General features: G+C 32.2%; 1 protein-coding gene across 2 annotated transcripts in view; it reads left to right on the forward strand.

Annotated features, from left to right (window-relative positions):
- The window catches only part of ATRNL1 (attractin like 1), a 772,750-nt gene that overhangs the window by 256,631 nt on the left and 490,999 nt on the right, over positions 1–25,120 (forward strand). For both annotated transcript variants that reach the window (XM_025917756.2, XM_086680957.1), the window contains exon 21: positions 3,396–3,448. In XM_025917756.2, the coding sequence (XP_025773541.2) occupies positions 3,396–3,448 (53 nt within the window). The remainder of the gene's footprint in view (positions 1–3,395; positions 3,449–25,120) is intronic.

The raw sequence follows: 25,120 nt of genomic DNA on the forward strand, positions 1-25,120 counted from the left end.
TGATCCATTTAGAGTTTTTTTTTTTATGGGTAGGGTGTGAGGATTGAATCTGATTTTATATTTTTCCAAATGGCTATCCAGTTATCTGAATACCATTTATTAAAAATAGCTTACCCCAATAATTTAAAATACCACTTTTATCATATACTAGATTTTTAGTATATGACAGTTGAGCCTATTTCTGAATTTCTATTTTGTACCTTTGGTCTTTCTACTGATGCAGTGATACTACACTATTTGAATTGTACAGACCTTGAATATATTTTAGTATCTTTGAAGTCTAGTTTCCCTAAAAGCTCTTCATTTATTTTCTTTTTTTCTTTTTTTATTGTTTTAAAATTTAATTCCAGGATAGTTAACATACAGTGTTATATTCGTTTCAGGTACATGATGCAGCGATTCAACCATTCTATATATTACTCAGTGCTCATTATGATAAATTTGCTCTTTACTCCCCATCACTTATTTCACCCATCCCCCCACTCACTTACCCTCTGGTAACCATCAGTTTGTTCTCTATAGTTGAAGAGTCTATTTCTTGGTTTCTCTCTCTCTCTCTCTCTCTCTCTCTCTTTCTCTCTCTTATTTTCCTTTGCTTGTTTTTTTTTTTTTAAATTCCACTTATGGGTGAATTATATGGTATTTGTCTTTTTCTGACTGATTTATCTCACTTAGCATTATACTCTCTAGGCATCCATGTTGTTGAAAATGGCAAGATTTCATTCTTTATGGCTGAATAATATTCTATTGTATATACCATATTTTTATCCATTCATCTATCAATGATTACTTGGGCTATTATATATTTACTTATGCATGTGAACATTAAGATCAATTTTTCTGGCTCCTTTAAAGCCTATTGGAATTTTATTAGATAAAATTGAACATTATCTTTCAAATTAACTGCCATTCTGATGATGTTGAGATGTCCCTATGAAAATTAAAGAATGCGTTTGCATATATTTGTGCCTGCTTTTGTGTTTTGCAGACTGAGTTTTATGCCAAAAGTTCCATTATGTTTCCTTTGGAACTATTGGTTTCCTTAGTTATTTGTAGCCATTTGTAGTTTTTTTAAATGACAGCTGAAATCAAACTTTCAAAAATTGTTGTTTAAATTCAACTCATAATTACACATTTCAAAAATACTTTTAATACGATCAAAATTCAGTACTTATTAATATAAAGAATGTAAGACAATATGTGATTCTAGTTTGCTTTTTTGAGTTTGAAAACTTAAAAGAGAATATAATTCTTATATTCGATACCTTCAAGAACTCTATAAAGCCTCTCAGCTTAATTTTTAATGAGGTGGTGCTAATTCCTTATTTATGTTAAAACTCTTCATTTGAGAAAATGAAAGCTAGCAAAAATCACTTCCTAAAGAAGAGCATGTAATTTCATTCTCCTGAGAAAATTTATGGTTTGGAGAAAATAAAATTTTAACCATTCCTTTATAAAAATTATATTATGTTGAAGGTTAACTAATTTGAATAATAGTATTATCGAAAAAATAAAAACCATAAACTTCCATATGGGAAGATAGGTTTGTATCTGGAGCTCTTAAAGTCAACATATAGATAAATTAAAAAGTACCTGAAATCCTTACATTTGTTAAAGTTAGTTATTTTAGATTGCTGTGGTACTTTGGAAGCCATCTATTTAAACAAATGAGATGCAGAGGGAATATCATGCCTAGCAATGCAGACACTATTATATTGAATATATTCCTGTTCTGAACGTAGTATTGAGAACATTTGCAGCAAGTCAAATTTATTTTTTTGTGACAGACAAAAGAATTATAACAGTATTGTAAATCAATCCTTTAGTATATGTATATACTGGGTACAAAGTGATGGAATTTATGGAGGTGAGCCTGAAGGAAGGAACAAGAGTATAGAAATAGTAGAGAACCTGAAGTGCTTAACCCAGCAACAATGAGTGTGATCATTTTCTTGCTAGAAAACTACTATATATCACACATTTTGAAATTGCTTTTGGGGAAGTCAAAGGAAACCTAACCCCAAACTTTCTTTGTTTCACAGAGAATAAAGTGAGTGGTATATAGGACTATTATATTTCTACTTTAATTTTGTAGTCAGTGTAAATAAAGATTTACTCTTTTACTCAGTTCTATGTATAAATAAAAAAACTAGTGACACATGGGTGAAAAATGCATTCAGAATGTAACTTGATTATTTAGCTTATTATTCTCAATTGTTGGCCTTTCATTAATTAAAAAGTATGTATTAAAATTATTCCTCTTCTCTGATTAACTATTAAAACTAAAGACATTTTTTGGGGGTGCCTGGGTGGCTCAGTCAGTTAAAAATCCTACTCTTGATTTTGACTCAGGTCATGATCTGGTTCCTGAGATCGAGCCCCTGCATCTGGCTTTGTGCTGACAGTGTGGATGTGGCTCGGGATTCTTTCTCCCTCTCTCTGCCCTTTACTGCACTTGTGTGTGTGCACTCTCTCTCTCAAAAATAAACATTTAAAAAAAGAACTAAAGATATTTTGAAAATATCTTTCTCATCTTTTAAACTTTTATATATACTTTAAATATTAAGTCACTGATTTCAGTTAGCCTGGTGTATATACCATTTTATAATAATTTATTTTGGAGGGTGTTTCAAGAAGAAACATTATGTAAAATCAAGGTGTATCTCTGTTAGGCACTGTCATTTTTACTGAATTCTAGAAACAGGGACATAAAAATGTGAACTTCAGAAATTTTGAAAATACTTATAATCTTCCCCCACTGCTGTAATTAACCATAATTGTGAAGAATTTAAATTAGAATTCATGATTCAGAATGCTCTTATGTTCTTCCATTTTTTGTAATATGTTTACGTAAGTTCAGAGTTTGAGCTTCTTAATTTAGGGTTGGATGATTTAGAAAAAAACCCTTTTCTTTGATACACAATTGAGGAGATCTGTTCTAAAATACAGATTCATTATGTAGAAATTGGGGGAAAATATATTAATTTCCAAGAATACCAAAAGTAAGAAAATGGTGTAGATTTATGAATTTCCACAATTTTCTTCCTTTACCTAAAATTGTCACCATATCTTTATCAAGACTTTCAGTTTCTTCTCATTATTAAGGAAGATTACATATCCCCAAACTCTAGTCTTAACCCATCTGCCTTGTGTGACATTCACTTTTCTCATCTTGCATGGGTATTTATTTGTCTTCACTGTTTCTTCTCTTGACTCATGCTCAAATATTGGCTTTCTACATTATTTACTGTGAAGATTTGTTGTTAAAACTTCGATTAATAGAATAGTTTTTAAAAATGTTTTAATGTGGAGTTTAATTACTTTCTTGCTGGAAGAAAGATGCAGAGCTTTTGAATTTTGTGGATCAGTAGTAAATGAGTTTATTGTTCCTACAGGTGTGATTCTGAAAATCGCTATGTTGGTAATCCACTTAGAGGCACATGTTATTGTAAGTATCTGTATTTTTTTTCATTTTTAAATAATTTATACAATTAGTTTTAGGTGATTTTGCAGATAACAAAATTCACCTTGCGTTCCGATGTTGTCATTAATATGTTACCATTTCTGTTTCTTAAATATAGTACAACTCCTTATATATTGCTAGGAAAGGCAGTCTTTTTGCCTTTGTGTTTGGTGCATTTTTTTCTACATTTGAAGAGTAACATAGCAATAGATCTTATTCTGAAAATGGAAACAAACATAGGACTTGAGTAAACTGAGCTGGATTTAATGTAATCTTTTCAATTTGATTAAATTTTGAACAAATAGAATTTTGTGATAGATTTTTTTAGGGGGCGTTTTTGGTCATCACTAAAAAGTTGTGCTGATTTTTTACTAAATGATACTATCACTGGGTAGTGATTACGTGGTGGATGTATGTTTAACTTTTTAAGTAGAAAGCAAAGAGTTTTTCAAATGATTGTACCTTTTTGTATTTCCACCAGCAGTGTAAGAATTTCATTTCAGTTCTTCAAATCTTTCAATATTTCATATAGTTAGTCTTTTTAGTTTTAGTCGTTCCAACAGGTGTGCAAGAGTATCTAATTCTCATTTTATTTACATTTCTTTAATGAGTGATGATATTAAGCATTTATTCATATGATTATTTGCCATATGTATATTTTATTTGGTGAAGTGTGTTTAAATCTGTTGTCCTCTTTTAAAAATCGGATTGTTATATCATTGAGTTTTCAGAGTACTTTATGTATTCCAGATGCAAATATTTTATTTGATATATGATTTACAAATTATTTTTTTTAGTTTGTGCCTTGTTTTTTCACTCTATTAGAAGTGTTTTTTTTTGAAGAGAAGTTTTTATTTTTTTTTTGAAGATGATTTTTAATTATGATAAACTTCAATTTATCAGTTTGTTCTTTTGAGAAATCTTAGCTTGACCTAAGATCACAAAGATTTTCTCCTTTTTCTTCTAGAGGTTTTGTATTTTTATGTTTTCTACTTAAGATACAGTCTATTTTGAGTTAATATTTGTATATATATCAAGAGATGGATTTTTTTTCTTCATGTGGATATCTAAATTTTCTAGCACTGTTTCTTTAAAGACTTTATTTTAACCAATTAATTGGTTTTGCAATTTTGTTTTTGTTTAAACTTTGTTTAAAATCAGTTGCCCATATATGTGGATAAGACGTTAAAGACTATTTCTGGAATCTCTATTGTGTTCTGTTAATTAATTTGCCTGCTTTTGTGCCAAAATAGTACTGTTACAACTACTGTAGTTTCGTAATAAGTCTTGAAATTATGTATCATTTATTTTCCGACTTCATCCTTCTATTTCAAACCTATTTCAGACTTGACTCCATTTCTTTTGTGGTTACATGTGAATTTTAGAATCTGCTTGGTAAATTTTGCCAAAATACATACTAGAATTTGGATTGAGATTGTGTTTGGCTTATAGATCAGTTTGGGGAGAATCCATTCTTAACTATAGTGAGTCTTCTGACCCATGAACCTAGTATATCTCTTTTTTAAACTTAATTATTTTTTAATTTATTCTCAGCAATATTTGTTATTTTTCACTGAGCAGATCTGTCATGGTTTTTGTCAGATTTATCCCTACATATTTTATACTTGCTGCTGTATAATTTATAATGCTGCTGTAAATAATGTTTTTTTAAAATGTGATTTTTAATTGTGTCTGATGTATACAACTACAATTGATTTTTGTGGTGATTTTTATCCTTCAGCTTTGCTAAACTTCCCTGTTAGTTCTAGAGCCTTTCTGGTAGATTCCATTATATTTTTGATGCAGACTGTAATGTGCTTTGTAATTAATAGAATTTGATTTCTTCTTTTTCTTTCTGGCTACCTTTAATTAATTAATTATTTTTAAATTTTTTTTTTATTTTTTGCATTATTGCATTGACTATTATGTCTGGTACCATGTGACAAGATGTGATGAACATGGGAGTATTCTAGTTGTGTTGTTGATTTCAGAGAGAAAAGATTCAGTCTTTCACTATTAAGTATGATGGAGGTTTTTCCTAGATGCCTTTATCAGCTAGAGGAAGTTCTCTTCTAGTCCTGCTCTGCTGAGGACTATTGTTAGGAATGGGTGTTTTGTTTATGTCATATATTTTTTCTGCATCAATTGAGATGATCACAAGGTATTTGTATTTTACTTAAAAATATATATTTTTTAATATTTTATTATTTACTTTTTGAGAGAAAGAGAGACAGAGCATGAGCAGGGGAGGGGCAGAGAGAGAGAGGGAGACATAGAATCTGAAGCAGGCTCCAGGCTCTGAGCTGTCAGCACAGAGCCTGATGTGGGGCTCGAACCCACAAACTGCGAGAACATGACCTGAGCTGAACCTGGATGCTTAACCGACTGAGCCACTCAGTCGCCCCTTGTATTTTACTTTGTTAATACAGCAGTTTTAGTTTGTAAAAGGAATAAATGCTATAACATGTAGATATACCATTTTTTTTGTTGTTTATCAGTAGATGGGCATTGGGATTGTGTCTAGCCTTTGACTGTTATGAAAAATGTTGATATAATTCACACAGTCTTTGTGTAGATATGTAATTTTATTATCCTTGGGTAGATTCCTATAAGTGAAATTGCTGGGTCATGTGATAAACTCATGTTTGACTTTTTAAGTAACTGCCAAATGATTTTACAGTATGGCTATATAATTTTAACTTCCCGAAATTTATAAATGCTTCAGTGATTCCATATCCTCAACACTTAATACTGTTTTTTTGATTATAGCTATTGTAGAGTATATGTAGTAGTATCTTGTGTCTTTAATTTGTATTTCTCTTACGACTGATAATGTTGAGCTCCATTTCCTGTGTCCTTGTCTTGGACATGTTTTGTTAGATGTGTAAAATACTAAATTTCCTAATAATTTTGTTGCCATTTAAATAGTATCTTTTATTTATTTATTTATTTATTTTTTTTCAACATTTATTTATTTTTGGGACAGAGAGAGACAGAGCATGAACGGGGGAGGGGCAGAGAGAGAGGGAGACACAGAATCCGAAACAGGCTCTAGGCTCTGAGCCATCAGCCCAGAGCCCGATGCGGGGCTCGAACTCACGGACCGTGAGATCGTGACCTGCCTGAAGTCGGACGCTTAACCGACTGCGCCACCCAGGCGCCCCTAAATAGTATCTTTTAAAATTACATTTTCAGGACATCTGGGTGGCTCAGACAGTTAAGTGTCCAACTCTTGATTTCGGCTCAGGTCATGATCTTGCTTTTCGTGAGTTTGAGCCCAGCATTGGGCTCTGCACTGACAGTACAGAGCCTGCTTGGATTCCCTCTCTTCCCCTCCCATTCTCTCTCTCTCTCTCCCTTTATCAATTAAATAAATAAACTTAAATAAAATTACATTGTTTACTTATATTTGATATATAAACATTAAATTCATTTTAATACACTAATCTAATATTCATAAACTTTAATGAACTAGTTATTAGTTCTTATTGTTTACAGATTTGTTTGGTTTTTAATGCAGTTAATTATATTATATGCAAATAAAGACAGTTTTATTCCCTCTATCAAGATTTCTTCAGAGTTTTTTGATTACTGACTCAATTTCTTTGCTAGTAATCACTCTATTCAAATTTTCTATTTCTTCTTGATTCAGTTTTGGAAGGTTATATGTTTCTAGGAATGTATTTCTTCCAGGTTGTCCAATTTATTGGCTATAATTTTTCATAATATTCTGTTATAATCCTTTGTATTTCTGTGGTATTGGTTGTTATTTCTCCTCTTTCTCTTTTCTGATTTTATTCATGTGCCTTGATGAGTCTGCTAAAGGTTTATTAATTCTGTTTACCTTTTCAAAGAACCACCTCCTGATTTTTCATTGATATTTTCTGTTGTTTAGCTTTTTAAAATTTATTTCTGCTCTAATCATTTCATTTCCTTCCTTCTGGTTTAGTTTTGTTTGCTCTTCTCATTCTAGCAAAGTTAGGTTGCTTAGTTGAGTTTTCTTTTTTTTTTCTTGAAGTTAGCCTGTATTACTATAAACTTCCCTCTTAGAACAGCTTTTGCTGTATCCCAAGGTTTTGGATCATTGTATTTTCATTTTTATTTGTCTCTTTGTATTTTTTATTTCCTATTTGACTTCTTGGTTGATCCATTTATTGTTTAGTTGAATGTTGTTTAGCCTCCATGTATTTCTTTTCTATCCAGATTTTTTCTTGTGATTAATTTCTAGTCTCATACCCTTGTGTTTGGAAAGATGCATGATGTGATTTCAATATTTTTTGATTTATTGACACTTGTTTTGTGGTCTAATATGTGATCTATTCTGGATAATATTCCATGTACACTTGAAAACAATGTGTACTCTTTTTGTTTTTGTTTTTGTTTTTGTTTTGAATGGAGTGTTCTGAATATATCTATTAGGTCTTTATGGTTCAATCAATCATTCAAAGCCACTGTTACTGATTTTCTGTCTTGATGACCCATCCATTGGTGTGAGTAGGGTGTTAAAATCCCCTCACTATTATTGTGTTACTATTAATTTCTTCCTTTATTTCTGTTAATATTTGCTTTATGTATTTAAGTGCTCCCATGTTGGGTGTGTAGATATTTACAATTGATATATCCTCTTTTTGGATTGTTCTCTCTATGAGTATGTAGTGTCCTTCTTTCTCTCTTGTTAGTATTTGTTTAAAGTCTCTTTTGTTCAACATAAATAGTCTTACCCCCAAAATTAACCCACAGAGGTCCAAAGTAAAATGCAGAATGATTAAGTGACAAAAAGATTTAAAAACATCAAGAAAGAATAGCTACATACAGGGGAAACCCCATAAGGCTATCAGCTGGTTTTTCAGCAGAAACTTTGCAGGCCAGAGGGAGTAGCATGGTATAGTCTAAATGTTGAAAGGAAAAAAGCTGCAACCAAGAATGCTCTATCTATCACAGCTGTCATTCCGAGTAGAAAGAAATTTTTCTAAACAAAAACAAAAAACAAACAAAACAAACAAAAACAAATAAGAGTTTCTCTAAGAAAAGCTAAAGGAGTTCATCCCCTCTAAACCATCCTTACAAGAAATATTAAAGGATATTATTCAAGTGGAAGGAAAAGGTCATAATCTAGAGTAAGATTATGAAAGAAAATTTTACAGGTAAATATAAACCTATAATAAATGTAGTAGATCAATCACTTATGAAACCAATATGGATATTAAAGCACAGGAACTGAAAAATCAATTATATTTACAAAAACCAGTCAAGGGATTCACGAAAGAAAAAGATGTAAAGTATGATACCGTATACATAAAATGTGGGGAGGGTAGTAAACATTTAGTGTTTTTAGAATAGGTTCAAACTTAAGCAACCATCAACTTAATATAGACTGCTGTATGCATAAGATGTTACATGTGAACTTAATGGTAACCACAAGTCAAAACCTATAATAGATACACAGAAAGTAAAGGGAAAGGAATCCAAGCATAACACTAAAGAAAACTTTAAACCATAGGGAAGAGAGTAAGACAAGAGGTGAACAGAGAAGAAGACAAAAACAATCATAAAACAAGTAACAAATTGGCAATAAGTACATACCTATTAATAATTACTTTAAATGGAAATGGACTAAATGCTCCAGTCAAGACATAGGGTGACTAAATGGATAAAAAAGAAAGGCCCATCTTTATGTTGCTTACAAGAGACTTAACTCAGACCTAAAGACACATAGAAATTGAATGTGAAGGGGTGGAAAAACATTTACTATGAAAATGTAAGCAAAAGAAAGCTCTGCTGACAATACTTATATCTTTAAAGTTTTTTTAACCCCTTACTGGGACACTTGTGATCTCTAAGTGCTGAGTCAAAGTGATGGTAGTAGACAGGACCATCAAGTAGAGAGTTTGAAATAATTTATGGAACATTTCCTTTAGCAAGTTAAAAAAAGTTATCCACATTAGTGTTCTATAAGATTTTATTATGAATGACTTTTTCCTTTACCTTATTATGTGTGAAGTTGTATTAGTAAATTTCCTAATGTTAAATATCTTTGAATTCTGGGATAAACCAAACATAGGCATGGAATGTTGTTTTTTGGAACACTGCTAAATATTAGTTGTTCATATTCTATTTAGGATTATTTTCAGTATAAATGAATACAGACTACCATTGTACTTTTTTCTCTAATGAAATGATGTTTGACTGTAAGGTTTTAGTTTTTATTTTCCATTTTCGTATTGGGTAATTATGGTAATAGCTTTTAAAAATGAATTTGAGTAGATTGATGACCCATTTTAAAACAGAAATGGTTAAATATTAAGTGAACTTTAAAGGCTGGCTAAATTCAAAGAAAATTTTGGGGTCTGGTCATTTAGTAATTTCCTTTTTATATACTTTTTAATTGTTATTGTTTCGTTAAAAAGTTCTTAATGTTTATTTATTTATTTGAGAGAGAGAGAAAGAGAGCCGGGAGGGGGGGCAAAGAGAGAGGGAGACACAGAATCTGAAGCAGGCTCCAGGCTCTGAGCTGTCAGCACAGAGCCTGACACGGGGCCCGATCTCGTGAACTCTGAGATCATGACCTGAGCTGAAGTCAGCCACTCAACTGATTGAGCCACCCAGGTGCCCCTAATTGTTATTGTTTCTTATTAACATTATTTTTCACATAGTTCTTAGCAGACACTGATGTTCAGTGTTTATATTGTAATTGATTAGGTGTTGCAAAAGTGATATTTCAATACCGTCTTTATTTCTTGATTAGAAAACTTCTCTAAAAATAAATTTCCTCTCATCAGTTATTTGGTTACTCATTGATACAGTTCATATAGGAAATGCATGATAAATGTAATATTAGTTGTTTTTACTTACCAGTTTTCAAAGTAAAGAATTATTCAGTATCTCTCAAACATGACGATGTTTCTTTTCATGATAAACTTATGGACTCATACATATTTAATATGTTTAAATCCATTTTCAATTATTAACCTTACTGATGCTCAAATTGGTTTTTATGACTAAGATAGTTTTTCTTCTAGATCAATACTATCCAATATAAATATAATATGAGCCATATATGTAATTTAAAAAAATTTAATGCTTATTTATTTTGAGAGAGAGTGTGTGTGTGCAAGGCAGGGGAGGGGCAGGGAGAGAGGGAGACAGAAGATCCAAAGAGGGCTCTGTGCTGACTAAAGAGGGGCCGATGTGGAGCTCAAACTCACTAACTGGAAGATCATGACCTGAGCTGAGGTCGGTCTCTTAATTGACTGAGCCACCCAGGAGCCCCTTAAATTTTCTAGTAGCTACATTAAAAAAGTTAAAGGAAACAGGTGAAATTAATTTTTTTAAGTTTATTCATTTTGAGAGAGAGGATGCGTGTGTTGGACGAGCAGAGAGAGAGGGGAGAGAGAGAATCCCAAGCAGGCTCTGTGCTGTCAGTTCAGAGCCCCACTCGGGGCTCACTCTCACCAACCATGAGACTATGACCTGAGCCGAAATCAAGAGTAGGATGCTTAACCAACAGAGTCACTGAGGCTCCCCCAGGTAAAATGAATTTTAATAGTCTACTTTATTTAACTCAACATATCTGAGATGTCAGTTTAACATGTACCATTATAAAAATCGTCAATGAGGTTTTTGTCTTTAGTGTTTTTTTCAAACTACGTCTGAAATACAATTTGAATTCTATAATTATAGCAGTCTCCATTCAAATCAGTCACATTTCAATTACTCAATAGCCACGTGTGAATAGTGGTCACCAAGCGTTGGATAGCTCATCTTTAGATTATGTAGGATTCTAACTTTTTTAAAAATGTAAAAGGAATAGTCATAAAGCACTAGATGGCAGCCTTGTCACTTGTTAGAAGACCCTTAAAGCTTAATAACATTTGAAAGAAATGGTGTTTAAAGAAAAGGTCAGTAGTTCTTGTAATAGTGTTAATGGAAACTATACTGATTTTAAAGATCAGAGTGAAATTTAAAATGCAGGCCCACACTGTGGCTTAAAGCAATTGAGTGCAATGTGGTGTTAACTTAATTGAAAGTAATATACCAGCAGTTGTATCCTTTAGACAGTCTTAGTAGGTTTGTTTGTTTGTTTGTTTATTTATTTATTTATTTATTTATTTATTTAAAGTTTATTTATTTTTGACAGAGAGAGAGAGAGAGAGAGGGAGAATATGAACAGGAGTGGGGCAGACAGAGGTGGAGAGAGAGAATCCGAAGCAGGCTCTGTGCTTTCTGCGCAATGCCCATCACTGGGGCTCGATCTCCCCATGGGATCTTGACCTGAGCTGAAATCAAGAGTAGGATGCTCAACTGACTGAGCCACCTGGGTGCCCCTGCTCTTAGTAGTCTTTTTTTTTTTTTTTTAACACTTTATTTTTGAGAGAGAGAGAGAGAGAGCAAGAGAGAGCAGGTGCTCATATATGTAAGTAAGGGAGAGGTAAAGAGAGAAGGACTGAGAGAATCCCAAGCAGGCTCCATGCCCAGGGGGGAGCTCCACACGTGGCTGGATATCCCGACCATGAGATCATGACCTGAGTGGGAAATCTAGAGTTGGACACTTAATCGACTGAGCCACTCAGGTGCTCAACCCCGGTCTCCCATGTGACAGGTGTGGATATTTGCCACTCTACTAAGGAGGAAGACCTTAGTTTTTTGTTTTTTGTTTTTTTGTTTTTTTTTTTAAGTTCAGTTTAAAATGAAAAATATTTTGGCTTATTTCACCTTTTAATTTTTGAAAAATTACTGTTTTATTTTGAATTCTGTTGCTCTTTAGAGTTCAGCATACAATTTTGTGATGATAATAATACATTCTCTCTTTTATTTTTATTTTTTTTTCAACATTTATTTATTTTTGGGACAGAGAGAGACAGAGCACGAACGGGGGAGGGGCAGAGAGAGAGGGAGACACAGAACCGGAAACAGGCTCCAGGCTCTGAGCCATCAGCCCAGAGCCCGACGCGGGGCTCGAACTCACGGACCGCGAGATCGTGACCTGGCTGAAGTCGGACGCTTAACCGACTGCGCCACCCAGGCGCCCCAATACATTCTCTCTTTTAAAAGGAGTAAGGAATTTAATTACTGTCACATTCAGTGCTTGCTTCTGCCACTCATCACATCTTATGTTAGTTTATATTACTAAAAAATTAAATATGTATCCATTTGTACCACTGTAAACTCTGTAGGTTATTATTGATATATTTAGTGTTTATTAGTGTTTATGGTTTGTACTGAAAGATTAGTTATAAGCATATTATTTAAGGATTTGAATTTTTTCTTTTGTTTGATATATGAGAGATATTTCTAATAAATGTTAGTATAGCTTTAAATTATGAGTACCAATCCCAATTTAATTTTCTAAAATGCTATGTCATACAAACAATGAAATTAAATCTTGAATTAACCTTATACTTAACATGATTATTTTGTGTTTTGTTCTAAAATGGGAATAAAGGAATTTTCCCATTTTAAATTAAATATAATGTATTTTGTTAGTGTTTTCTATAACTGTTTAGCCATTGATCAATAGATCAATACATCAAACAGCTATTTCAGTAGGATCTAGCTGGTCCATCTGCAAATAGGGAAGTGACCTAGATAAACACAGAGAATCTAAATTCTTTCATTTCACAGATTGAAGACATGATGGATTGAGGATTATCAGAGAAAACATAAATTAACCACATGGTTGGATTTTAACCTTTATTCTGTGATTCATCAGTGTTTCTGTTAAATTTCTTTAAGCTTATATCCCAGTAATTTTTAGATGTTTATTTCAGAATTATTTAATATTTTAACGTATTTTAAAATGAAGTGCAGTATAGCACAATTAATGAAAAAGTTAAAAATAGCTGATGAGAAAATTTTCTATTCAATTAATCTAGAAGAGAGATGAAAAATGTATTTGGCAAATATTTTGTAATGAAACTGTTAAATTATTCTAGTTATGTAAATAATACAGACTCACTGTAGAAATAATTAAAGTTTAAGGAATCAATAAAAATGCCTGAAAAGCTGCCACCAGCGCTCCCAAGGGGAGTTGTGCAGCCTGTGCCCTCCGCAAAGGTTCCTAGCTACAAGAGAGAGTGGGCGCTGATATCCTGTACTTATCTTTCTTACTAAGCCATATAACCCGGTGTGGGGCTCTGTCTGCCTTAAGCAAGGGTTAATAGCTCCTTATTTATAAAGATGCTGAATGAGCAAATGAAGGCACTGCATGCCTTTCTAAATACATCATGTCATGAGAATGATTGTACATAAAAGCTTATAATGTATATAATATTATGGCAAACAACTTTTTTCTCACTGATATCTACCTCATTATTTAGCATATTTATTAAATAAAACAGTTTTTGTCCAAACTGGAAAACAACCGCCTGACTTTAAAATAATGATATCACCAGTTAACATTTATTAAGCATTTACTGTGCCAGGCTAGTGTAAGCTTTTTATATTTATTAGCTTTTTTAATCTTCAAATGAGAAGGGTATGCCAGTTATCAACATTTTTTGTTTGAGGGAACAGAGGTAGAGAGAGTTTATTTTTATAAAATCACAGAGCCAGGAAATGACAAAGCCAGTTTCCATCCAGCATTCTGGGTCTATAGTCCATACTCTTGATCACGGTAATAAAACTAGAGTGATGAAAATTAGTAATAAAATTATCTCACATGTTTTTATATGAATAAAATAGAACAGTCTATTGAAGGAAATAAAAAGAGGATCTAAACATTTAAAAATCTATACTGTCTTTTTTTTTTTTTTTTTTTTTTAATTTTTTTTTTTTCAACGTTTTTTTTATTTATTTTTGGGACAGAGAGAGACAGAGCATGAACGGGGGAGGGGCAGAGAGAGAGGGAGACACAGAATCGGAAACAGGCTCCAGGCTCCGAGCCATCAGCCCAGAGCCCGACGCGGGGCTCGAACTCACGGACCGCGAGATCGTGACCTGGCTGAAGTCGGACGCTTAACCGACTGCGCCACCCAGGCGCCCCTATACTGTCTTTTTAAATAAGAAGTATTCATTTGAAAATATCATATTTAACCAAATTGATTTTGGTTAATTATGAATTTACAATTAGAATTTTATTCAGTTCAGTTTTTTGAAGGATATGCATTAAAATTAATTACCTTAAATTTTATTTTAAATAATACACTTTTAGAATACACAGTGAAATTATGAAAAAGAAAAATAGTGAGAAATGCCCACTTGATAGTTCCAGACATAATATAACTTTAACAGTACTGGTTCCCATATTGGCATAGGAATCGGTGAACAAAGTAGAGTCCAGGATTAGATTCCTGAACACTGGGCAGTTTTTATGGCAATAATGTTATTTTTATAAAAGTTCTTAATGGCTCAATCTGTTTGTTTTTAATTATCCTAAACTTTAGATCATCCTAAACCTTAGATCATGGCTTTTGCATTTACCATTTTTCTGCCTCAGATACTTTAGCCACTATTCCACTCCTACCTAAGATGGACTCACAATAACCATTTTTCCCCTCATCCTAACACACAGTATGAAATTATCTCACTTGTTTAATTGTTTATGTAAACATAGGTTTTCTTTATTCAATAGAATGTAAGTGTGTGGGCTTAGGACCTTCTCTTGTTGGAACCCATACTTATGAAAGTCTGTATCTTTTAGGCAGGCTTTAACTAAATACATAATGATAGAACACATATAAATTATCAACACATAAGTGAATATGCATATATTGTGGCTATATAGGCAACTATTTTTATTTGACCAAAAATGTTTGGAGATCATGTTATAGGTAATCAAGTAAAAGTGGCTTTACATTTATTTATTGACTTTTTTAGTTTTTAAGTTTATTTATTTACTTTGAGAGAGAGAGATAAAGTGTGTGCACAGCTCGAGTGAGCCAGGAGGGGAAAAGAGAGAGAGAGAGAATCCCAAGCAGGCTCTGTGCTGTCAGCACAGAGCCTGACACAGGGCTCAATCCCACCAGCTGTGAGATCATGATGTGAGCTGAAGTCAAGAGTCAGACGCTTTAACCAACCTAGCCCCCCAGGTGTCCCTAATTTACATTAATTTTTAAATGTATTTACATAAAGTAGTACAAATCTATATTAAACAACTTTAAGCATCAGGCATTCGTTTGGATAAAAATGAGTCTCAAGATTTGTTTTTCCTCATAGTCTATGGAACGTTTGCCTCAAATAAAATCTACGCAGATTCCCATATGTCATTACAGAGTAATGAATAATAGTTCAGCTGCTTAAAGATACTATGAAGCAAAGAAAGTTGGCTTCTGAAGAAGTCGTGCCACATTATATGAAGGCCCCTACATTAGAATCAGTGATGTATAAGCATTGGTAATCATCATCAATCTTCTTTTTTCATTAATGAAAAAAATAAGACCTAATGAGTTTAAGTGTATATTCAGGGCCACAGAATCAGTCATTTTCAGACTGTGAGTAACAACAAAGTATCTGTGCTTTTTCTCTCATATCTAGCAAATGTTCAACTTTCAGATTTTACCTTTGGAATTATTCTAAATGTTCCAAGCTCAATAGAAAATCTTAGTAATTTTAAACATGGATAGTACTGTACAGCAAGCGAAGAAAAACTAGTATTTATTGAATGTTTTTCTTGTAGAGAACAATTTAATATTAATTATTTCATTTAATATTCACAAGAGTGACATTTTTTTTTTTCTCCTTAATTTACTTACTGAAGAGTTACACTGTTACAGCTTGGTGAGAGAATTCATTATTGGAATTGACTCAGTTTTGTTTATTCATTGAACATATATTTTTTGAGTACTTTGGTGGACTCTGGGGATATTATGGTGAACAAAATGGGTTCTGCTCCATTGATGCTTATAAAGCTGTAGGGAAAATAGGTCTTATACCTCTTATACAATTGCCTAGATATGTGATTGTCATAAGAACTCTGAATGAGAATTCTAGAGGCTTCAGGAATATATTATAAGAGAACCTGACCTAATTTGTGGGACAGGGAATAGGACTGGGTCAGGCAAGAGCACGATGGAGCTTTGATGTGAAGATGACCGCATAGAAGGGTGGTGTGGATGTGCGAATGTGGGGTTGGGAGGTGGGGGATGTGGAATCAGTGGGGCAGCAAGCACAAAGGTTGTGGTTGGAAAGAACATGGCCTGTGAGAAACACATCGAACTAGGTGCAAAGAGGCAGGAGATGAAGTATGTGAGATTTGCAAGATCTAAATTATGTGGTGCTATATAGAACATGAGAGGATTTGGACCTTTACTATAAGAAAAATGGGAGCCATTGCAGGGTGTTAGGAGGAGACTAAAATATTAAATTTTAATTTTAAGATAATCAGTCTGCTTGCAATGTGTCAGCTTGATGAGGGCAATAGCACATGAAAGAAGCCATTTTAGTTCGTTTTCTGAGGCCTGTTTCGGGTGCTACATGTAAAGTATGAACCACTGAGACTGTGAATATATTTGAACTTATATTCACACAAATTTTATCATTTACTAAATAGTTGTCAAAGTTGGCAAATACAGGTATTTATACAAATGATATTGTTTAAAATGTATTTGGATGTTCGAGGCACCTGGGTGGCTTAGTCGGTTGAGTCCAACTCTTGATTTCGGTTTAGGTCATGATCTCATGGTCATGAGATCGAGCCCCATGTTGGGCTCTGGGCTGTGTGTGGAGCTTGCTTGGATTCTCTCTCTCTCTCTCTCTCTCTCTCTCTCTCTCTTAACCCCTCCTCCACTCACATACTCTCAAAATAAATAAATAAACATTTAAAAAACTCATATTTGGATCCTTGATATTTTTGTCAAAGTCTAGGTGCATCCCTTTATCAAACCCTCAGGGTGGCTAAATATATGTGTCCAATATTTTCATCATAAGCATCTTTGCTGCAAACATTTTCACCATATAACTAATTGACTGTAAGTCAATTTTGTTATAAAAGGTAAACTCACAAAAAATACAAGAGGGACATTAATTAAAAAGGGCATAATGAAACATGAAAATTGTTAAGAAAATTAAAAATTATTGTGAAACATAAAATATTTGAACACATTTAAAATGTATGTAGATTCATGGCAATACTGTACAAATAACAGATTTTATTTTGCTGGTTGTCCTTAAGTATTTGTTTTCAAAGTCTTTTGTTCATGCTTTTTATACTTTTTTTTTTGCTTGTTGGTTTGTTTCCTCATTTAGTATCACATCTTTTCTTTTTTTGCTAAAAGTTTTTCCTTCATTAAGAGAGATATCAGTTTCTAAATACTGGGATGCACATTGGTAACTGGGCTTTATATTGTGTTGTGAAAGTGTTCTACACTGTTACTTGTTCTTGCCGTCTTGTCACATACCTGTTGATAGTTTTCCCAAGTCCTGTGGAAATCGCAGGCTCAATGTATAGACCATTATGAGGGCTAAGATTTAAAATGGGAGCACTGAATCAATGGAGAAATGAAACGAAACTGTCACCAGGTGAGAAAACAAAACAAAACAAAAAAAGACTGTCAAGCCAAACTGTCACCTGTTATTTTTTTTTATCTTTTATGGCAAATCTGCGTTATGGCCAATTACGCAACAAATATGATTGTGGCAAAGATGCTTACAGTGAAACTACATAGAACCAAATATATAAAATCATGAACTCATATATTTATGAACAAATATGTAGTTATATATAAATATACATATGAGAATCTGTTTGATATTTTGGAAGTTTTTAGAATTCATTCAGAGCCAATATGGTGAATAAGGAAATAGAAATAACATTGATTGAATGCCTTCATTTTATGAGATGGTCTTTTCTAAGCCAAATACACACTAGCATAATTATGTTTAACCCATAGAATAATCCTATAAGATAGGCAGTTTTATATACCCATTGCAGCATCATATTTCACTAAGGTTAGTTAACCTACATAACATAACCCAGTCGGTGAATGGGTGATTGCAGTTCACATCTCCTCAGATACTGTGGAGAATGCTCCATTAAAAGTGAGACACAATATGAATTGATGAAAAAGCAAATAATAACGCTTCAGTTTCTTTCTCAGAATATCCAAATTAAAAACTTCTGAAACAATTCAACATTTATATAATAATTATTCTGAGCTGAAATTTGTATGAACAATATCATCGATATACACAAGTCAAGATCACTTTCATTTGTGAACCTGATGTCTGCCTTCCTGCATCTCAGATTATATAGATATTTCTAATATACATTTTGATGATTTTTCCACTGGTTATTATCTTCTCAGAAAATACAGTAGTTCATGCAGCTTTTGTTGAAAAACTAAAACAAATACTCACTATTTGCTTTTCATCGCCTCACATATGTGATGTCCTCAGAAGCTTTCTTTATAGTTCAAGATCTCTTTCAAAAGATCTTTTGTTGCAGCATTTAAATTTTTAGTCATCGTTTCCAATTAATCATTAATTTGCTGTAATATCTGACCTCTTTAAGTATTTTGTACATATTCAAGGCTTTCCTCTTGATATTCTGTTTGCATAACTCCTTTTTTTGATGCTGTGCTTTATTCATGACCTTAATTTTGTATGTAACATGTTATTAATTCTTCCCAGTAAATAGCAGCCATTTTTTTTTTTTTTTTTTTTTTTTGGTCCATGACTGCTAGTCCAGTACTGACTGAACTATCTAAAAAAAAATTGGCTACTGCATGTTGGAATTCAACCCTTGGTTTGTTCTAGTCATAGAAGATTAGCAAGAGAGATAGATTATTTTACATGTTTTTTTTTGTCCTATACCTATGAAGTGAATTAGAAATGAGATATGCCATTTTTAGACAGATATATAGCCATATAAATCTAATTACCTAATCCTTAAGTGTAAATCATTTGAAAAACATGTTAAAGATCAAAGATCAAAAGAAAAATGTCCTCTGAGCACCACTTTTAAAAATCTCCTTTTTTTTGGCCCAATTATGGTAGTAATGCATGTTCATTCTAGAAAAAAAACAAGACAAATTAAAATTGCTAATAATTCTTTTACCCAGAGAAAGTTATTGCTAACATCGCATTGGATATTTCCCCAGTCATTTATTTATGTACATAGATAAGTAAATAAAGGAAGGCATTATTCAGCCTTCCTTCCCCAAAGATGTACATATCCTAATCCCTAAAATTTATGAATATTTTACTTTAAATGGTAAACATGAATTTGCAGATTTGATTAACTTGATGATCTTGATATGGGGAGAGCATTCTTGTGGACCCAGTGTAATTACAAGTATTCTTACGAGAGGGAGGCAGAGGGAGATTTGACTACAGCACTGGGAGATGGAATCATGGGAAAAAAGAGGTTGGAAAGAGGACAGATCCATGAGCTAAGGAATGAACAATTTTTAGAAGCTGGAAAAGGCAAGGAAGTGAATTTTTTTTGAGTGCTTCCAGAACAAACCACTCCTAACTTTGTTTTACTGTGTAAGTTTCATTTGGACTTCAGACTTCCAGAACTATGAGAATAAATTCACATTGTTTTAAGCCACTGAATTTGTTATTTGTTACAGCAGCAGTAAGAAACTAATACACACATTTTGTGTATTTATTTCTTCTCCAAACATCAGATCACAAAGGAAATATTTCTCAAAATTATTCTTTATTATTCATTAATTTTTAATTTATCCTTATAATATCTTTATGCCATTTTTTTTGCTCTCTTGTAACTATCAGTGTACCATAGTTTTCAGATAATTTTATCCTTTTTTTTTTGTATTGACAGTTTAAAAATTAAATTTTATGTTTTATTTTTAACATGAAGTCTACCCTCTTAAAAATAATTTAAGTGTACAACACAGTACTGGTAATTGTAGGGACAATGCTGCAGAGCAAATCTCTAGAACTTTTTTACCTTGCGTATTTGACACTTTATGTCTTTTATTTAGCCGTTCTCTGCTGTCCCCCTCCTTTGGTTCCTGGCAACCACCGTGCTACTCTCTGATTTATAAGTTTGACTATTTTAGATACATTATACAAATAGAATTATGCAGTATTTATCCTCCTGTGATTGGTTTATTTCATTTAACTCCAGCAGCTTTACTTCTGGGTGTTTATCTAAAAGAATTAAAATCAGGATCTCAAAGAGATAATAGCACTGTAGTGTTCATTGCACCACTATTCAGAATAGCCAACACATAAAAACAGCTTAAATTTCCATTGACAGATGAATGGAAATCCTGAAATGTGTGTCATGGATGAAACTTGAGACATATATGCAGCTTTTTAAAAAGTTCTTTTAAATTTTTAATGTGAAATAATTACAGGTTTACAAATATTTGCAAATATTTCTTTATGATCTTGACCCTTGGAAAGTGTTGGACACATATTTATAGTATTTGATGTTTTTTTCATGATTAAATTCAGGTTATGCATTTTTACTAGGATAGGATAGCACAGAAGTGATGTGTGTCTTTCTCAGTGAATCCTATTAGGAAGCTTATGATACCAGTTCTTCCCATCACTGATGCTGTTATCTTTGATCAGTTGTTAATCAACCGTACCACTTTGTACCACTTTGTTCACTCCAGAGCTACTGGTTTTTGTTTTTGTTTTTTCGTATTTAATGAGTAATTTATGAGGAAATTTTTTGAAATTAGGTAAATATCCTATCTCTCATTATACTATCACCCACTATTTTTACTATACATTGACAATTCTGACCTGAAAGAATTATTATCAATGTGCTTGCCAAATGGTGATTTTCTGTTGTGTTATTTCTTCTGCATTTATTTCTTCTGCAATAAGGAAGAGCTGTTCCTTTTCTCTCAGTTATTTGTTTATTCAGTTATTTGTTTATAGCAGTATTGCCTTATGGATATGTATTTTATGGCTTATAATGAATTACTATTATTTTATAGCTGTTTCCTAGATTTGGCTATTGGGAATACTTCACATTGTCTCCTGCTTCCTTCTGGCACGACTCCATCATTTTCGGAGTGCTTTCTTATTTTCTTGCACTGCAAGATATTTCAGACTCACCTTGTGCTTTTCCTGCCCTTTCCCTGGAATCAACCATTTTTCCAGGAAGCCATGGTTTTTTATATTGGAGAATGGTATTTAGAAACCAAAATATGGGAGCTACATATGCTCATTTGGTTCTGGGGTGTTGTTCTTTCTTTCCTTTTTTAAAAAAGTATTTCTTAAATTAAGTCACCAAGTGTATGTGTGTGTATGTGTGTGTGTGTGTATGTATATATATGTATATATATGTGTGTGTGTGTATATATATGTGTGTGTGTGTGTGTGTGTGTGTGTGTGTATATCTACTATCTTATTTTTAAAGCTTTTATTTAAATTCCAGTTAGTTAACATACACTGTAATACTGGTTTCAGGTGTGCAATATAGTGATTCAGCACTTCTGTACAACACCTGATGCTCATCACAAGTGTACTCCTTAATTCCTGTCACCTATTTAACCCATCCTCCCACCCACCTCCCTTCTGGTAACTATAGTTCTCTGTAGTGAAGAGTCTGTTTCTTGGTTTGCCTCTCTTTTTTTCACTTTGGTCATGTGTTTTGTGTTTTAAATTGCACATACAAATAAAATCATATGGTGTTTGTTTTTCTCTGAGTTCTTTAGCTTAGCATAGTACTCTAGAGAGTATTATGGAACTCCACTGTCTTGCTTTAATTGAAACTTACTGTGCCCTGAAACCTTGCTGTTCTCCAAGGGAAGATCTGAATGTTTTTTCTTTCGTAATGTTGATTAGGCATGGGAATAGTATCTGCCTTGGTCCCTTTGACATTGACAAATAATTGCTTTTCTTTACCTGTTCAAGAATTTCATCTCCTCTGAAGCAGTATTCCACCTCTCCTTGTTGCTGCCTTTCACGGAAATCTTGTGCACTCCATTTAATATTTTATCCACTTACTACATTTTCACCTGCCTCATTGTCTTTCTGTTATTATCCCTCATGACATGATTCTAGAATTCAATTTCCATATGTACTTTAATTATGTATTAGGTTTTTTGTGTTCAATTTTCAAAAAGACTTATAGGATGTAAACACTATACTCCCAGGACAGCTTTGTTATAAGCAAAATTAAGGATTTTTAAAAAGTCTGGAGATCTTAGATATTAAGCTAATTGTGTAATTGTTAATGCAGTGTGTTTTTTGTTTTGTTTTGTTTTGTTTTGTTTTTTTGGTGGAGAGGTAGGCATAATCACCAATCTACTAAAATAGCCCCCAAATAAGAGTTGTAGGTGCTTATATTTTTATATTATATCTGGCCACATGTTAAACTTATAGTTATAATTGTTTTATATTTCCTGGTAAACAATCTGATCTTAGCCATAAAAAGATAATTTTGTTTTCTTCTTTTATTCTAACTTGAAATTGGTCATCTATTCACTGCCAGACCTTTTTGTTATGCTGCTTCCTTATTTGTATTTGTCTCTTAGTTTTAGAATGGGCAGGAGTAATTTTTTTTTCAGGAGAATAATATATAGATCATGTACTTTTAGGACATTTGCTTGCCTGAAATTTATCACTATGTTGCTTTTCTGTGTAGACAGCATGGTTGAATATACATATTCTATAAATAACTGGTCCAGTTTCTTGTCTTTTGACATATATTGTTACTTTAGAAAACTTGGCATCTTAACTTATCATCCTTTGTAAATAACTCATTTGTCTCTGTGAATGTGTGTGTATGTATAACGTGTGCACATGCCCACAGGGATGTGCCCACATGTCAGTAGTATTTTTTAAATAACAGCTTTATTGAGATATAATTCAGATACTCAACTCTTATTCTTTTTAAGGTGTACACTAAAGTGGTTTTTAGTATATTCAGAAAGTTGTGTGACCATCACCATGATCTAATTTTAGAACATTTTCACCACTCCTAAGAGAAACCTAGTACATATTAACAGTCACTTCTCATTCTTCCTTCCCCCAAACCCTAACAAATCTTCTTTCTATCTCTATGGATTTGTTTTCTATCTCTATGGATTGTTATTATATGTATATAATATACATTATATATATCAGAGTAAACCAATATATATATATTATATATATTATATATTATATATTATATATTATATATTATATATTATATATTATATATATGTTATATATATAAATGATATTGTGGAATATGTGGCCTTTTGTGACTGGCATCTTTTATTTTTATCATAATGTTTTAAGATTCATTCACGTTAAACAAGAATCACTACGTCATTCCTTTTTATGGCAAAATAGTATTTCTTTGCATGGACATAATTCATTTTGATTACCATTCACCAACTGAGGGACATTTGGGTTTTTTTTTGTTTTGGGGCTGTTATGAATAATGCTGGATTCTTTTGATCTTTTATGTAAGGTATTTCAATATTTAGGTTTTAGTCTTCAACAGGTCTTTTCTATCGTATATTTAATACATATGTATATAATATGTGTATATTATTTATGCTTTTTCCGATTTGTTACAATGTCTGCTTTAACAACATTAGTCATGCATATATTCAAAATTTCTATGCCTATTTTTTTTTTTTTGAGTGATTTTCATCTGTTCTCTGGGAGGCTTTTTCAGATTTGACCTATATGACACTGATACAGTTTTATGTTATTTTAATTATTTTATCTTCTGATTCTATTATTCTGTTTAATTTTACCGTTATTTTATTACTTTATTGGTTTTTTTTTACAGTTTTAATTTTTAGCTCCTTTTTATTGTAGTCTTCATTGTTATTTCCTCCATCTGTCATTTGTTGCATTTTTTTAGATTTTCCCTTTTTTTGATGCATACTGAATAGATATTTTAAATGACTAGACAGCTACTCATGTTAAATTATTATATATATTTAATCTATAGTGATAAAATGATATTTTTCTCTTCTCACTATGCTAGTCAAACTAACACAATCAAAGATGTCAACTTTTTTCTCTTTGTTTTCACTTCCTTATCTATACAGTTAGGATCATATTCACTTTAAGGCCTATCAAGTTTATACAAAAAGTGAAAGAGATATAAAGAAGAGTGACTGTTTTTGCATCTGTTTTACTCCTGTTTGTAGACTTCATTTTTAGATACAATTGGGAAATTAATTGAGAACTTCTGATTTTCCTGGAATTATCACAGATTGCTGCTTGTTAGCCAAGATATTTAAAAGCTAGCTGTATTCTTTATAGGTGTTCCAAACTTCAGGGTTCAGTCTGTGAAATTAGAGGATTGATTTATACAGTGTGTATGATTTCTTAAAGTTGTGAAATATATCCCTCTTGTTTTTTCAGTCCACAAAGTTTTCAGATAATTGTTTCTAATCAGTAATATATTTGAACATGCAGTATGCAGTTTATATTTTTTTAATTATGAAATTTCAATTACACTTCAAAGATAGTGCACGTACTTTAATGTATATATATTATATATACTTTCACAGTATATATAATATCATTTGAAAGTTGTGAATGCTACTGAGGTTTAGTAAAACTTAACTCTTTGCTATATTTCTTGCAGCAATACAGGCTCCAACTCTGCTCACCTTAGTGCAGGATGAATATGGTTTATAAATATATATTATATTTATATATTTATATATAATATATTATATTATATAATAATATATTATATAATATATTATATAATAATATATTATATAATATATAATTTATATATTATATATTTTATATTTATAAATATATGTTTATATA

Source organism: Puma concolor, chromosome D2 (genome assembly GCF_028749965.1).
Source record: "Puma concolor isolate L17-30 chromosome D2, mPumCon1.1.hap2, whole genome shotgun sequence".
Classification (NCBI taxonomy): Eukaryota; Metazoa; Chordata; class Mammalia; order Carnivora; family Felidae; genus Puma; species Puma concolor.